At 32.9% G+C, this 17,867-nt stretch overlaps 1 protein-coding gene and 2 long non-coding RNA genes across 5 annotated transcripts; 1 reads left to right on the top strand and 2 right to left on the bottom strand.

The window, feature by feature from the left end:
* Positions 1 to 1,509: 1,509 nt before the first annotated feature.
* On the bottom strand, positions 1,510 to 12,747 carry LOC141708048 (uncharacterized). 2 transcript variants are annotated; one of them, XR_012569339.1, is made up of 4 exons: positions 12,090 to 12,747; positions 10,398 to 10,585; positions 10,195 to 10,297; positions 1,510 to 3,503 (listed from the first exon to the last, which is right to left on the bottom strand). It is a non-coding gene; the product is annotated as an uncharacterized LOC141708048 (long non-coding RNA). The 2 variants fall into 2 exon arrangements; XR_012569338.1 differs by lacking the exon at positions 1,510 to 3,503 and having other exon boundaries at positions 9,808 to 10,297; positions 12,090 to 12,743.
* Positions 5,816 to 7,193, top strand: LOC141708049 (uncharacterized). 2 transcript variants are annotated; one of them, XR_012569341.1, is made up of 4 exons: positions 5,816 to 6,091; positions 6,175 to 6,323; positions 6,465 to 6,588; positions 7,174 to 7,193. It is a non-coding gene; the product is annotated as an uncharacterized LOC141708049 (long non-coding RNA). The 2 variants fall into 2 exon arrangements; XR_012569340.1 differs by having other exon boundaries at positions 5,816 to 6,323.
* A 2,385-nt stretch (positions 12,748 to 15,132) lies between the features above and the next one.
* On the bottom strand, positions 15,133 to 17,088 carry LOC141696079 (uncharacterized). The gene is made up of 3 exons (XM_074500270.1): positions 16,817 to 17,088; positions 16,342 to 16,658; positions 15,133 to 15,823 (listed from the first exon to the last, which is right to left on the bottom strand). Exons 2-3 carry the CDS (start codon positions 16,497 to 16,499, stop codon positions 15,133 to 15,135), a joined length of 849 nt encoding a protein of 282 aa, XP_074356371.1. The 5' UTR covers positions 16,500 to 16,658; positions 16,817 to 17,088.
* Positions 17,089 to 17,867: the final 779 nt, after the last annotated feature.

Genomic DNA, 17,867 nt, shown 5'->3' with positions numbered 1-17,867 from the left:
GAAATAATAATATTTTTTGAACAAATATACAATAATAAAACTTAATTCTATTATTAATTTTTGAGTTTAGTAAATTAAGTTGACATTATTTTAAATATATAACTAGGGAATGGGAGTAATATAACTATCTTATACAATTAATAAACAATTAATCTTGTCGAAGAAAACCTAGTCGACCACGTCAAAAGGAAAAAAAATAACTAATGAGTTCAAGCTCACCCTTATATCACACATGACATCACTATAGCATTTATGTTTATCATTTAGGTGTATATATCTAATTTTAAATAATTTGCATGTATATATAAACATAAACCAAACCCAAGGTACACCGGATATCCCGTAAAATAGTATGTGGGGCGTATGATGCAAGCGACGTTCCCCATGTTAAAAAAAAGAACCAAACACTAAATGTTCGCGAAAATATCGAACCGAACAAAATACGAAGGAAAATGAACTGCTCGTGAGCATTATATGTATATTTTTAAAAAAATATATATTTTTAAAAATTATTTTAAGTTAAAAATTGTATCAAACTATTAATTAAATATTTTTTCATCAATAAAATTTTTATTGCAAATAATTATAAAATATATTTAGACATATAATATTATAAATGTACAATGTTTTTGAGCGAACTCGAGCTTAAAGAATGAACCAACCCCGAACCAAACCCGAACCGAACTCGAGTGGAACATCTTAAAAGCTCAGTTTGGTTCTTTAAGATTATCGGACAAGAAATGTTGTTCAAACTCAAGTTCGATAAGCTTATTGGACGAGCTAATCGAAATCGAACTCGAACAAACTCGATGAGCTTAAAGAACGGCTCATTTCGTTTACAACCCTAACTAGTTAATAATTTATATGTTCTAAAATGACTCAAATTAGACATCACCTTTGGCACTGTTGTTTAAGCTATAATAATGTGTAACACATTTATGAGTAACAAATGATTTATACTTGGAAATATTTGATGTGGATCACACAAAGAACGCAATTCTTGTCTCATTGGCAAAATTACTTAAACTCCTTTCGCGGGATGAATTACCGAATGATTAAAACTAATACATAGTGATGTGTGTGTTCTTATGCATGTGAATGAAAAAGGTAGCTTATACTGATAATTTTAATAGATATGGAAATGTGTCTCTGTTAAAGAACAAAGTCGATTTGTTTTTAAAGTTCAAAGAATTTGAACATAACTTTAGAACAAAGCGGACTGAAACATAAAAACTCTACAATATGATCGTGAAGGAGAATACATGATCCTTGAATTAAATAATTTCTTAAAGAAGTGTTGTATTGTACCATAATATACTTCTCCTGAAACCCCTCAATGGAATGGAGTTTCAGAGAAGAGAAATTAAACATTTTTAAACATGGTGTGAACAATGATGAGTCTAGCAGATCTTTTCTGTGAATCCCCCAAATCCACCCTTTCATAGATTATGGTCGCCACGATCTCAAACTTTTCACACCTGTATTATTATTACAAACCATAGCCAAATAGATTATTTATTGTGGACACCACTCTACATATCTCAGGATTGAATCTCTCGCACAACCTGTTTATTACACATGATATAGAAACCTACTAAAAGTCTAGATTGTAGCTTTACTTTATTACAGATTATAGTAATTATATAGAAATCCACTAGATGTTGTTACCCCGAACATGTTTCTTCCCCTTCCCATGTCTTGACTGATTAGATGGTCTGTAAATCTCATTCTTCATTGCTTTGAAAAATACAAGAATAGCAAGAGTGATCAACTGAGTGCTCAACAAGTATGATTAACTATCAAAATATAACAATGACAATAAGTGACAAGAGCAATGAAATTCTAAATACCAAGAATAATAATCATCACATCGTAAATATAATTAAGAAACTCTTATCTGGCACAATACCGCTTGATTCAAGATTAACTGGTCATTTCCATCCCCGATACATCAACGATGCGAGCAACTACAATCGTACCGTCCTCCTGCGAATCTTACGCTCACTTAATCATGACTCGTCGTAAGAACGCCCAACACACTTGTTAGCATTAAAGTAGGGTTAACGTTTTAACCCTCGGCTGCACTAGAGCCGAATAACATGTCCACATATTGGACTATTACAGTAAGTAACGTGGTTTAAATCCCACGTTGACCGGTAAACATGAACACATCCTAATTTAATTCTTCATATCACATCACAGATATCCATCCCTCAAAATAAGGAACAGACTCAATCTTCAAAATAGGCTATCTTCAAATACTGATGTTTCTGCAGATACTGATGAGCATCAAATCCTGATGGCATATCAAATCCTGACAACATCCAGAACAGCCAGATCCTGAGCTACTCCTGATCATTGAGAATCAGCACGTAATATGTTGTTTCAGCATGGCCGCCCCGCTTCTCAGCGCGGGCGCGCCGTGCTCGTGGAAAAAATGCCCTATTTTTTGTTTTTTTTTGTATTTTCTTCTAGTTTTTCTTCCTTCTATCTTCCCTTCTCAACTACTAATGTACAACAACCATGGGTTGCCTCCCAAGAAGCGCTTGGTTTACGTCGCTAGCTTGACGTAGAATTCCAAGATCAAGTTAATAATAAAACATCACTAACCACCTCACGGTTTACTCTATCCCCATAGTAATGCTTCAAACGTTGTCCATTCACCTTGAATTCCTGGCCTGGATCATTCTCAAAAATCCCCACCGCTCCATGTGGAAATACAGTTTTGACAACAAACGGCCCTGACCATCTCGACTTTATTTTTCCAGGAAAAAGACGGAGACGAGAGCTGAACAAATGAACTTATTGCCCCGGAACAAATGATTTGAGCACTAGACCCCTATCGTGCCACCTTTTGACTTTCTCCTTATACATTTTGTTATTCTCATATGCTTGAAGTCGGAACTCATCAAGTTCATTCAACTGAAATATCCTTTTCTTACTAGCTGCATTCATATCAAGGTTCAATTTCTTCAAATCCCAATATGTTTTATGCTCTAGCTCCACAGGATAATGACATCCTTTACCATAAACCAATTAAAACGGTGACATGCCTAGCGGAGTCTTGAATGATGTTCGATAAGCCCAAACGGCTTCATCCAACTTTAACGACCAATCCTTTCTCGATGGACAAACAACTTTTTCTAGAATATGCTTGATCTCTCTGTTAGACACCTCAACTTGACCATTAGTCTGAGGATGGTAGGCTGTGACAGTCTCAACCCCTGGGTCAGGAGCTGACGTCACCAAAACATAACAAACCACAAATATAAACTACAAATTTAACATTATTATACCAACCGATCCTAAAATGAAGATTCGATCCAGGTTCAAGTATTATTTAGATTACAAAACTACAACTAACTTATTCCACAAGCCTGACACTCTAACTTATTATAGCAACTCATCAGACCTCATGATTTAATACAAACTACCACAGACGAGCCTGGACCGCAAGGGGCTGTGACTCTGTTTTGCCAAGTTCTGATTGGTCTTCCAGGCATCTGCAATATATATATAAAAAACAAGCTGCAAGGGTGAGCAATCAATTGCTCAACAGTACCACTATATGAATAACAAGTAAAATAGTGTATTAAACAGTTATAGGAACAGAAATAATAACTTATTTACAAAAACAAGTAAAACATGTATAAACTGGATATCAACAACTAGCTTGCTCTCTAAAATGTATCATCAGTTGTGTGTTGTGTGAATACCAGAGTCCAATTTTAACATGCTACTTTCATTTCTAAATCCACTGTTCCATTACAGGAAACACAAGTCATATGTTCTGCTACGGGAAGCACAAAACCAACATCAGATATATATATATATATTGGATGAATCCTAGGGACAGCTGATCAGTCTATCCCACCGACTTAGCCTCTTACGCAAACTCACTGGGCCGTTACGGGCCACTTACGCAACCATCCAATATCTGATCCATTTATCCAGTTTCCAAAATCACCTATACCTATCTCTATTAAAACCGTAATATCACAGCACAATTTCCAAATCCACTACACCATTTTTGACCTGTAGCGACATGTTTTTTGGTGTTACAAGCAAAAATGTTGTCTTAAATCACTAAAAATAGGTCTGAGTTAACATTTTTTTTGTGTTACGGTAGAGGATACTAGGTGGTAACAGATACTAAATTGTTATTGTAACACAAAAAATAGTGTTAGCATTGATATTTTAATAAATGTTACCATATAACCATATATTTAGGCGGGATTGTAGTAGCGGGCCAATTTTCAACCAAATTTTAAGCAAATTTTGGGCAGCCCAAATGATAAAATTTGACCCGCTCATTTTTATTAAAATAAAATACTGTATAGACACTCAAACACTCAAGCACTCACTCATTTTCAACTTCTGTCGATGGAGATTACGGTTCAAAATTAGGGTTCTTGGTCGAGTCAGAGCTTGAAGATTAGGGTTTATTAATTAAGGTTCTTGGTGGAGTCGGGGCTTGGAGATTGGAGGTTGGAAATTAGGGTTCGAGTTTGTAAAAATTATGGTTTTCTTCTTGGAGTAATTTGGAGATTTCTTCTTATTTGGATATGCTCTAAATTTCTTCTTATTCTCTTCTCTAATCTATCTTCTTGAGTTAATTTATCAACTTATTTGGTATTGACTTGAGTTAATTTATTTACGAAAAAGGCATATTATTGCAACTAATAAGGAAACTTTATGAGGATTTTACTTTAACTGTCACTACTGATTGTGCATGTTGATCGTCTTATTAGTCCGGGTATACCTGTACTCTTAATTGAAGGTTTGATATGTATTGTGATGTTTTTCATTAATTGATTGTATTTTATGGATGTGTCAGATAAAAGATGGGGCTCTCTTTCACCAAGCTTTTCAGCCGTCTTTTTACTAAGAAAGAAATGCGCATTCTCATGGTTGGTCTCGATGTTGTTGGTAAAACCATTATTTTGTACAAGCTCAAATTAGGTGAAATTGTCTCCACTATTCCTATAATTGGTATGTTATCGAATTCTGTTACTTTCTGTTCATATTTGTTGTCGTAGAACTAAGATAAGGATAAAACTGCAACTGCATGCAAATGTTTTTTGCAGTAGTGCTTTTTATTCTATTGAACCTTAAAATGGAATAAATTTATTCAAGGTTTTTTATTTTTCTTGGAATCCCAAATCTAAACCAAAGCAAGCCTAACAGTGTATACCACTCTAAATAGAACACACATGAGGAAAGTAAGATGTACACTGTTCCAATCTATAATTCAGTAGAGAAGATGTAAGTTGTAATTTTAAGTTTATAATAGGGCAGGAGTAGTACTTTGGATATGGATATATTGTGTACATAATATTGAGCACAAAACCCACTAATCTGTTTTATTCTGTGTGGGATGTTGGTGGTCAGGACAAGGGAGTTGTGACCAATATATTTTGCCATTGTGTTTCCCTATGAAACTATTGTAGTGGTTGTCAAATTCTTTTTTTTGCTAATTAATTTTTTTTATAACTGAAACGAGACTACAGGATTAAGAGGTGCATACCCCAGTACCATCTTGTAGCTTCTATATTTGAGTTTTTTCAGAAATTTACCAATTTATTACTGTAGTAAAGATATACACTGATAATAATAATATTATGAGGCAGTTTTAGCCCTTTAGGTCCTTAAAATTCTTCACATTTGGCAGGACACACAGCCATTATTACCTATTGAAATGGTGGAACATCTGAGAATGGGTATTGGATCTAAAGGACATGTAGCAATGCACTTATTGTTTGCTTCCTTTCGCAATTATTGGCCTTCATTTTTTTTCTTTCTGATATATGTTTTCTAGTATATAGATATTTTGGGTGGGGGAAGGGGTAGTTCGTGGAAAGATACGTAGGATGCCAGCCTTCATGTGAATGTGAAGGCATATCTCAGTTTGTTTAGAATAATAATTTTTCCATTCAATTTCGCTGAATGCTAGACTCTATTAATGCAGATTGTTCACATTGAAGATATCCCTGGCAGAAAATCAAATTATATTGAGATCCCAGTTGAAGTATCAGAAAATGTGAAATCTGCGCTCAGACGTATTGGGATTACTAGATTGTATAGCCACCAGGTGTGGAAGCTTGCCTATTATTTGTAATCCTTTTTGATTCTTAACTTATTGCTCACATTTGTATACTTTTGCTGTATACACAGACAGAATCAATTAAGCTTCTCTTGCTGGAAAAAATATAGTTGTGGCAACCATGACATCTAGTGGGAAATCTCTTTGCTATAATCTTCCAGTCTTGGAAGTGCTATCTCAGGATGTGTCTGCTTGTGCTTTTTACCTTTTTCCAACAAAGGTCATCTGCACTAGACGTTATATGTTTTCTTATATTTATTTGAGCTCTGAAATCACGTTGTTTTGATTCCAATATTATTATATTAGCCTTCCGGTTGCATTTTAGTGTTTAGTATAATTCAAACCAAATTGGTTGTTACAGGCTTTAGCTCAAGACCAACTGCGAGCTTTGTCATAAATAGCAAAAGAGTTTTTTCATCATTTCTGTGAAAGGAAAATACAACTTCAGAGAGGAATATACAAAAAGACTAGTATCAGAACCTACGGTATGCCCATATGATCATAAGCACATAATTTTGTACCTCGTATTGTATTAGTTTCCAAGTTGTGTTATGCAATCTAACTGTGCTTGTATCCTAATGGCATGAACCTCGGTGCGATTCTGGAATGGTAAATTTCTAGTAAAATTCCAACATCATATTAATTAATACCTATAAAAAATCTGTGAGTCTGTTAAGTGTACCGTGCTGTAATTCAATACTTGTTTCTAGCCCTCTCAGGAGGTTCCGCATAGTCTGTATGTGATGTCTTGCAAATATATTGTTCTAAATAAACTATAAGTAGTAGAATTGATGATATTAACAATTGTTATGTTGCAATTAAAGGTGTTATACTCAATGTCAAATTTTTGGTACAATACGCACTGGAAATCAGCAACTATTGCTTGATATTTGTTTTATTATTGTTACTTTCCTATATGTTTTATTATTGGACAAATGCTGAACTTTATCTCAAATAGACAAAGTACCAACTGTAGATTAATTTCATCCTTTTGTGAGACATTTATGATCGATATATTCTTCTTATTATTATTACTAGTACTTAGATTTTGTTTGTATATTATACTTCAGATTTGGAGGTATAGTGGGACAGATGGTACTTCCTATCATGCCCTGGAGCAATTATATTAGGCAAATAATTCAAATTTCTTTGTACTTTCAGATTCTAGTTCTGTCGGATGGCCTGCTTGAAAGACCTGAACTAGCTTTAGATTCTCTTGCTATTTGATAAGAAAATTTTTACAATAAAAAAACCCCTGCAAGATATAGTCCTTTTTCGCGACATTTTGGTTTTCCGGACACACAAATTGATGTTGGTTGCAAGAAGTACCTCTTAGCTTCTTTTCATATAGCCAAACGGGATCTTTATATTCACTCTGATAAATAATGTAATTATCTGAGATGTTTGAATGGTGACAATTGCAACACTACAATCAATAGATGGGTTTTTACAATTCCATGTGGTTTTAATGCAGCAGCAAATTAAAGTTCCCTTAGTATTTGTATAACACTTAATTTAGATATATAGAGACATGATCAATCAAATTAAACTGAGTATATATGACAGTGTAAGAGTGGCGAATGAGCTTGGAGCTGGACATCCAAAGACAACAACATTTTCAGTAGTAATACTTAAATGACTCTGACACTGATTTTGCTCTGACCTCAGCTTACAATACAAGCCCATATAGTACACTTACATAATATCTGTAGTCAAGTTAACGGCTCCATAATCATTATATGTTGTATTAGTTGAGTGAATAGTTTTTTTATCTTGTTTTGCTGATGCACTTGATTTCTCAGCCTCCCTGCAATACTGATTTTGTCTAAATGTTTGTCTACAGAGGCTGCTAGGTTCTTGAAGTATTGGGGTATAGGGGTAGAGGTTGTGTTCTTTTACTGGCGAGTAGATGAATTTTGTGATGCTACGAAGGGGATTTTGGTTGCTGTTGGGCCATATGGGCCAGAGATGTCTTTGGACTCTCTTTTTTGAAGATGGTGGGCTGGTGTTTTTTTTAGATTGCTAGCAAGCGGGCTTTTTGGTTAAGTCTTTTAGCTTTGCCTTTCTTATTTTAAGTTACGTTTGATTTTTAATGTAATTTATTTTTGTTTTTTATTTTTCTCTTTATTTTTCTAAGAGCATGTTCTTAGAGAAATTTTGAGAAGTGACTCGTGTAAATTCTTTCTCTTTTATATATTTTACGAGGCTTAGACCTCATTTACCCAAAAAAATATCAGAGTATTAAAAAAGAATGTTACAATAAAATATAAAAATGTTATCAAAAGATTAAATTGAGTGTTATAATAGCTAATATGGTGTTGCAAAAGAGTCTATTCCAACACATATTTAGGTGTTACTAAAGGATTAGGTATGTTGCAACAGAACTATGGTTATATTTTCAACTTGTTATAATAGAAATAGAAAATGTAACTATATGTACTCGATTGTAACACATTGAGAGGTGTTACCAAAATTTCAAAAAATGTAACCATAGACCCCTATTGTAGCAGGCTCAAATCCAACACCCCCTTATTTTTAAAAAGTGTAATCATAGCCAATAATTTGGCTTTAGGTAACATTTTTTGGTCATTTTAACACTTTTTTTTGGTGTTGCTACAGGTCAAATATGGTGTAGTGATCCTTTCCAATTTTATTCACAATTTAGAGATAGGAATTTTTGGAAGTTACTTTTTCCCCAAAACAGTATTTCAGTAAGATAATTTTAAAATATGGGTGGGGAATACATAACTTAAAACGTTATGTTCCACTACGAGAATAAAACAATAGTATATTCTTATATGCTGGACTATAAAAGAATGGTCAGGGGTACTTGCCTTGGAAAGCTTTTCAACTAACACTAGCTCGACTTTAAACCGACTTAAACTTTCGAGTCCTTCGACTTGAACGTATAGAATCGAAATATCCTAGGTTAGACGACCAATTATTCTCGACATATCCTCGCTAAATACAGTACCCGGACGATAACAATTCCTGACTCGTACTTATACGCAATAATATAATACACGTAACAATTGAAGTTCATTTAATATTTATTTACAAATATATACGCTCGACTTGTAATTCCTTATTTAAAATAATTTTTAGAAAATTTGGACAGCGACTCCTCTATTTATAAGCCTACCTGTCGAAACATAATCGACGTCGAATTCCCAATAGTCACAATCCTTAATTCATGCCTCGATATGACTCGTAACCTAATTACTTATTTACATTTTCAAAATAATTTATACGAATCATTTTATATATTTAGGACTCAGATAAAAATCGTCACCGTCCACCGTCGACTCGCCGAGGCTCATCGTTTATGGCGGCGAAATTTTGCGGGTACACGATTAAATTTCGGGTTACCAACGTAAAAATTCCACCGACTAAAATTAATTTTTGCACGCAATTGAATTCAAATTAATACACAAAATAGCCTACTTTGCACAAATACATCAATAGTTCTAAACAAGCTATTACAATAAAGTACTGGCTTTGTTATGAAAATTTTGTACTTCACAATATGCAAATCAAAGTAGGACTTTAGTAGTATATCATGTCATTTATTTGAATGTGCTAGTTCCATCGGTGATCAAATTTTTAAATCATATCCTTCAAAATTGCAATCAAAGGTAAAATAAAATGATGTCTCTCCGGTGCTCTTTCCCCATACTTGGTGATGGTCCATTTCTGAACGTGGCATGTATCGAAGAAAATGCAAGGTGAAAAGTGTTTTATATCACAGCTTTAATTTTACATTTCAATGTAAAGGTAACCAAATACGGAGACCAGGTGTTATAGATAATTAGGCAACTATCAATGAACATTACAAGACAACTAAAAAATTTATGACCAGGTGTTATAAATACTATTATGTAAACTAAACATAAAAATATATTACTATTGACCCCTTCTTTACGCGAATGTCTTATAATAATTGCTATATATATTACACGGAATTTGTACATTTTCCATATTAGCTGTGGTTTTAAAGTTTGTTTGTTTATAAGCATATATACTCACGTAGTTTAGCCCCATAAATACTGTAAAAAAACAACATCATTTAGCTGTTAGGAAGATAAATTAACCTGCAAGTACTTAGCTTGAGCCGATCTCAAAAAAGCCTTGGATTTTTGTAGCTGCTCACTGTGATATGCCACCACCCCTTCCGGGAGGTCCATTCTCAAATATCTAGAACCACAAGTTCAGACAAAAATTCAATACTTAATCTCATATCTAAGATTGTAACATATGAAAGGACAAAATATAGCCTTAGTTATAATATACTCACAATGGAAGCTCTGGGCAGCGACCTCCTTGCAAGATTCTTACTCGGCTAGATTGTTTACCATGTGCACGCTCAATCCCGACTCTAGATTTAGCAAGGCGTACTCCTTCCAACGAGAGCCAACTCATATCTCGAAGCATAAAATAGCACCATACCATATTAATTTGTAGTATTGGGACATTATCCACCACCTGAAAGGAAGAAAAAGAAATGAAATGAAACCAACACATTTTGTTAATAGGAATTTGTGATTCAACTCAAGTACAAAAATTTAACTAAAAAAACTCAGATGCGATAACAAGTCTCATAATTAGTAATCTTAGGAGCTAATAAAACCAGTCTTAGATGCCCAATTCTTAAAATAGATTTTTCCAGGCGCCTATAATGTTCACAGATGTTTTTCACTTGAACATGTAAACTTGATATCAAGACTTTTATGCAAAGATTACATGCAATATGAAAATATTGCAAGAAACTTATTACAGAAGCGCTATTCTTTTTAGGAATGACAATTCTAAATGAAGTGTTTATAGCAGAAGTGTTAAACTTTTCATAAAAGATAACTATAAGTAAAGGAAGAGTGGCTTACTCGCATTAATGGGCTTAGGGTCACAGAAAGAAAAAGCCACATGTACCAAAAAAATTAGCATTAGACAAAGTTACCAAGATTTTGGTTGAAGACCTATGTAAGAAAATTTGTCGGGGCATAAATGTCATAAAACTCTGGTTAATAAATGTAGAGTACACGCATTCTTGATTAACTAGTTTAAAGAATTGAGACCTTATTCATATACACTAATTCATCAACATCACTTGGTGTTGATGATATAGTGTCATATTTTAGGGGATTCATCACCATCTAAGGTCATATCACCTAATGAGCATATGTTTCTTTTGACCGCAAGCTGCAACCTTTATTTTCTGCTACTAATCTGGGCAATACATAATTGAAGGTTCAATATGAAAGATTGTTAAAATATGCCAATTTACTAAACTTATGTCTGACCACTTTAGTATCCCCTTGATGCATAGCATTGTTTTCCCGGAAGGAATCAAGAAGCACATCCATTGAAATTAAAAATACAATCTACAAATTCAGTTTGAATATTTTTCCCTGACCTATAATAAATCAAGATGACATAGTTAAATGGATATCGAGTTTGATAAGCTCTCATGAAACTTTTTCCTATAATATGAGTACACACATCAAAGGTTTAGACAGAGAATACAAGAATATCCCATCCTAAGTATATTGAATGATAAGCTTCTGAAATTTAGACTCATAGTTGTCAAAAAAGGGCTAGCACTGCTCAACTGACTAATACCTACTTCCGAAGACCCTAAAAATCAAAGTCACATCGACACAACTATATAAACGCGAACAAAACAATCCACCAGAAAAAATATATGTAGTCTTTAGTCATATAACTGTGTATCTAGCCTCCTCAGTTTGCATAAATTGATAGGTATTTACCAACTCTTAAAATAGTCCATTTAACAAACTAATTATAATCTGAAACCACAATTCGACAAAATCTTTTTACTAAGAAAATCGACACAATAACATTTGGGTAATTCCACCCCACCACAAAATCATCAATACTAATACACTATCAAACTTGATGCATTACACATAATATATAATACAAAATATTAATTTAATTATGAACACGAGGATTCACATAATAAACATACCTTGCAAGGCTAATTTTCGCGATAAAAATGGCAAACAACTTGATCAATAGTTTAACAACAGAAAAGAACTCCTTCTCGGCATAAATCTTTGAGTACTCAACATGACCTAACGCCACTGTCGCCTCTTCTCGACCATTTTCTTCTTCTGTTATAACCTCCGCTCTCTCAAAACCGTGATGTCCTCCAAATCGAGACGGTCTAGAGCTGAGATCTTATTGTCTACCTTATCTTCCATTGCTTTCACTACTGTTAACACTTGCTTCTCCAAGATCTGTGAAATTTCCCAATTATTATAATCAAAAAAGCACACAGATACACACACTCTCTCCCTCTCTCTCTCTCCCCTATCTTTATCTCACTCTCTCTCTTAGTTTATGGTTAATGGAAAATTTAATACTACTAAAGTGAATACAAAACTGTGGAAGCTCAATGAACCTCTAAATCTTTTGAAAAAATAGAGAACCAAGATTAAAAAAAAACACAATAATAATTCGGAACTAAATAAAGATTAAGAATAAACAAACCCCAATCGAACAATTAAACCAAGGTAGTTTTTTGAGAAATTAGGATTTCTCGAATATGTTTAATTAATCGGAGATATTCTTCAATTTGGGGTTCAATTTGAATCCTAATTACAAATAATATGACCTGGTGAGGGATAATATGGGATGGGGAGATTATAAGATAGAGAGAGATGTGAGAGAGAACCAAAGAGATACGCAGTAACATCGTTTAAAAAATAACTAATGTCTAAAAGAACTTTAACATCGGTTGTTTGAGCAATCAATGTCTAATGACCGATGTTTATTGACAGAATTCTAGTAGTGATCAGAAATTACAATTACAGAGAGAGATATCAGAGAAGAGAGAGAGTCGGGTTGAAAAAAACTTTTGTTTTGAGGGAGGGTTCAAAAGAATATTATGTAGTATTTTGGCTCATTTATGTACGGAGGAGACATATATCGGCCTCAGTGCGAAGAGTTAGAGGTTTAGTGTTGCTGGGTGCGAAAAGAAAAGGAAGACCAAGAAGAACCTGGGATACCCTACTTTCACTAGATTTGCTTTTTTCAAACCTTCGGGGTGATATGGTATTAGATAGAAGGTCTTGAAAGCGTCGAATTAGAGTGACTGATTAACTTATGAGATATATGGATCTTGTATTTTGAGGTATTAGTAGCATATAGTGTCGGTTTATTCATTTAATTTCATTCTATTAATGTGTTTAATTATATTATTTGTATATTCTAATTTCATACATTATTGATACTAATCATTTTCTGGTAGATTGAATGGCTTGTCTTTTTTAACACGAAGTCATTTGATTCAGAAAGCAGATGTTCTACGAGTGTTCTTAAGAACAATTGAGTTGAAGTTATCAAAAGTGTTTTTATGCGGGATAAAAGTGACTACAAACAATCACTATTCGGTATTGTGTATTATATCTTTTTATAGTAATATTCCATATTTACGCATGTTCAGGAAATAGCCTCTTCATTCGAATATTACCCGATTTGAGTTCAGACAAAAAAATTGTCCAACAAGATTATCGAACAATATTCCGTTCATTAAGATTTTGTCCGAGTTCGTTAAAAGTTCGTCGGACTTCGTCCGATTTTGGTTCATTTACAGCTGAGTCTATGTATGATCCTAAATTCAGCAATTTCGTGTATGCATGTCGTGGTAAAGATTTTTGAAATTTAATATTTTCTTTGAAATTTTTTAATTCGTTATATACCTATTTAATTATGTGCTTAAGTGACAAGAATGATATTGTGTATCGAATCTGAATAGTTTTGAAAAATTTCAGTTGGGTTTTGTGAATTTTTGAATTGGTTCGTGAATTTTGGTTTAATTTTTAAATTGTTGCTCGATTAATTTCAGTTGGATGTATGTCATTATTTGTTTAATATAAAACTTCTCAAGAACATCCTTTATCATTTGGTTCAGTTATAAATTTAGGTTTAATATGTATGAAAGTACAAGCTTATAAAATTTGAGACTAGTAATGTGACTTGATTGGAATCGTATATAAATGATAAGGTCGTATCAAATTTTATTCGATTAATTATTAGTTGTTCAATGTTGCACTCCATGAAATGGTCATAATTGTTAAATTTTATTTTGTATATAGAACTTAAAAGTCATATGTTTATTGTGGTTTGATTTCAGGTTTTGATCGACAATAAGTTGATTAAACAGCATAGATGCTACCAAATTCTTTTATAAAATTAAATTTGTTTTAAATAGAAAGAATACCACTTTTTTATATCGAAATCTTACACAGTTATGTTGAGGTGATATATTTTACAAAACACATGGAGTCTTATTAATAATGCTGATAGAAAGAATACCACTTTTTTATATCGAAATCTTACACAGTTATGTTGAGGTGATATATTTTGCAAAACACATGGAGTCTTATTAATAATGCTGTGAAAAACATCTACATTTATTGGTGTCTTCACTGCCAAACAAATAATTAGGAAATATTGGAAATTTAAAAAAATATTTAATGTATTTGTTCGGTCTAAAATAAAATATTTTGGAAAAAAAATGAAATTATTTAAAAAATTTGATAATTTTTTATTTGCAAGGATAAGGTTTTGAAAGTTAGTTTCACCTCTGAGGGAGAGATAAAATACTTTTTGAATAAATTTGTCATAAAATGACGTCAAAAGACTGAGGTGACAATATGCAATAATTTAATTGGTGCTATTAATGTGGAATTCACCTATAGTTTATATTTAGCTAATAAAAATATGATACTTGATAGTGACAGGTGGCATTTTGTAACTAATTTGATAACTAATTTTATACTCATAGCATTTCCTTTTTCTAAAATTTAAATAATATCTTTCATGACAGTAAAATGAACAAAAATCTATACCAATATATTTAGTGTACTTCTTTAATCTAGAAATTTTCCTTGAGTGCAACACAGAAGTATATAATTAAAAATATTTTATTTGGAACTTCATAATAAAAATTATATAAAAATCATAATCATGTCCATCAAATAAGTTCAAAATGGGATATCATGTATTCAATACTCAAAACAAGGAAAATAGAAACAAAAGTATTCCAAAAGATTAATTTGATAGAGAGTCATATTTGGTGGATGCATTGGCTGAGATCCGACAAAACTATTAAGCTTCACTCCACTAGGCAAAGATCTCCCTATACTGTTCATAAAGGCCCCATTGTTGGAATTTGTTCCAGTTAGTGTGGGAGGATTGTAAGGAGTTCTATTCAGGACATTATACAAAGAGGCCTGGGCATTCAATAAAAAATCAGTAGTGAATGAATTGTGAGTGTTCATCAAATTAGCAGGGCCATTGAAACCTAAATTGACAATGTTAGTGGGCCCTGTCTTGGACCGAAAACCTTCAACTCCAGAAACTCGGGTAAACCATAGCTTTGGCTCCCCAAATGGATAGAGAGTCATATTTGGTGGATGCATTGGCTGAGATCCGACAGTGTGTCCGGAAAGTAAACCAGTAAATGAAATAGGTGGTGAGGCACCGAGTGCAGGTAGAGATGGGAGTTGCTGAAGGTTCCCATCTGGTGAGATGAATGAACCTGTTGACAAGCCCAGGCTGATGGAGGCAGGGTTACTAGCATTAGAAAGAATGCTAGCTGCAGCTTGGCTGTTGGGGGAGCTTTTTATTGTGTGCCTAGCCACCTCTTCAGCAACGGCAGCACAACTTGAGCGGTGAGATATAAAATTATCAAGCCTGCACCAAGTATGCACATTGTTTATATATGTTTTAACCTTTGTGAGTATTTTCCATCAACACTAATGCAAGGTGGTGGTTGAGCAGTTTGTAAGTAGACAATACTAGTAGGGATCAATATATAATGAAACATGAGAAGAAAACTATATGTGAATTTGTCATGTACTCAGAATGTAACTTAATATGTAATCATATTAAAATTATTAATAGTTGTATTTTGGTTAATAAAATGTAAAATCGAAAGGTTTTATTTATACATATATAAATTATTTAAAATTGTTTTCTTTTCAAAAAACAATTATTCAATTTACAATAAAAAATTGGAAGATAGCATCAAAACAAAAAAAAACTACAAAAGTGCTATAATAAAATTCACTTGCAATTGATAAATTTCAAACTAAGAAATTTTCAAACAAAATTAATGCAAACATGATTATGATTAATGTGATTAATGCATAGACAAACATGAAAAATTTGTAATTATAAATGAAAGAGAGGGTTGGTGTCATCATGATCACCTGAAGAAGTTAATTCCACATTCACATTTATACTTTTTGGTACCACAAATCTTATCATGGGCCTTCAAGTCACAAAGAACAGCATACTTCTTGTTGCATTTATTGCAGCTAAACACAACCACTCTCAGGGCACACTTAAACCTTCTTCCTGATTTCATGGCCTGTGTTTTTTTTAAGCTTGGAGGGTAAATTGTGCCCTCTTCTGTGGAGCTGGAGGTTCTGCTCCCTTTTAAAATCCTTGGGGCACATGCCACACATGAACCTATCTGTGGCCAACAAAGTTTTGGGTGACAATGCTACAATTTCAGCATCTCGATCTGTCAAAACCATACAAAAAATAAACAGATTACAAAAAACCAAGGGGCCTTTTGACTAGAAGACATGTCATTTATTAATTATATATATCCTTGAAGGCCCAAAAATAAATGAAGAAACAAAAAGACTACACTCATCACACACACATATAAGATCTTACTTGGATTTCCGGCAATTCTTCTCTGTTTTCTCTCAGCAGCAACAGGTGGGGAAGAGGCCACAACAGAACTAGCTCCTTCTCCAGGCGAAAGCGGAAGTTCTTGCTTCTGGTTGGTCACAAGCTCCTCTTCTTTCATACCAGATAAAGTTTCAAATAAAGACCCAGCCATTTTTTTAGGTGTTTCTTCAGAACTAAAATTGATTTGTGTAGTTTTAGGAGAAGAATACATAAAGCCTCAGATGTGTGTTCACATTTTTGTGCCTCCTCTCTCAAAATTGATAGTACATTTGTAGTTGACAGTGAATAAATAAATAATATCTGTATTTCTATGGATTATTCCCTTATTTTGGCCATATGCTAGGACCCACTAACTTTTTATTGCAAATTCTCTTTTTCTCTGTCATTTAATATATTGATTCCACCTAATTTTTTATGTCATATTACTTTTTGGATATCTTTGATTCTTTGTAACGTATAACTGCATAAATATGTATAAATAACAAATTATAGATATGTTTAAATAACAAATATAGAGTAATTCTTCACTTATACATGTATGTATGCATGACCCATATACATGTAATGCTTTCTTGATGTATACATGACATATATGTAATTCTTTCATACACAAATTATTCTTGACCTATACATATGTTTATACTATAGGGCAAGAGAAACAATAAAAATTAATTTTAAATTCAGAAGAGCTATAAATATTTTTTTTATTATCAAAATAGAAATTTGTTTGAAAATTTGTAAAAAAAATTATAAAAATAGTATACAATCTTTTTTTGAATTTAATTACAAACAACAATCAATTAGAAAACTTTACAAACAATTATAATCTCTTAAATATTAAGAATCTGTTTTTCAATCTCAAAATAATATTAAATAAAAAGTAATTTTTTAAAATAATCTAAAATGTGTTTAGAATTTATTAAATAATATCAACTCTTTTCCAAGCACAACTTCCAGCATGACACCATTTATTGTTTGACACTTCTATAAATATCAAGGCAGAGAGTAAATACTTAAAATACGTTTACTTACA

The sequence above is a fragment of the Apium graveolens genome, chromosome 2 (assembly GCF_009905375.1).
Source record: "Apium graveolens cultivar Ventura chromosome 2, ASM990537v1, whole genome shotgun sequence".
NCBI lineage: Eukaryota > Viridiplantae > Streptophyta > Magnoliopsida > Apiales > Apiaceae > Apium > Apium graveolens.
Note: the sequence above shows the minus strand (reverse complement) of the source record. Positions and strands in the feature narration are given on the sequence as shown.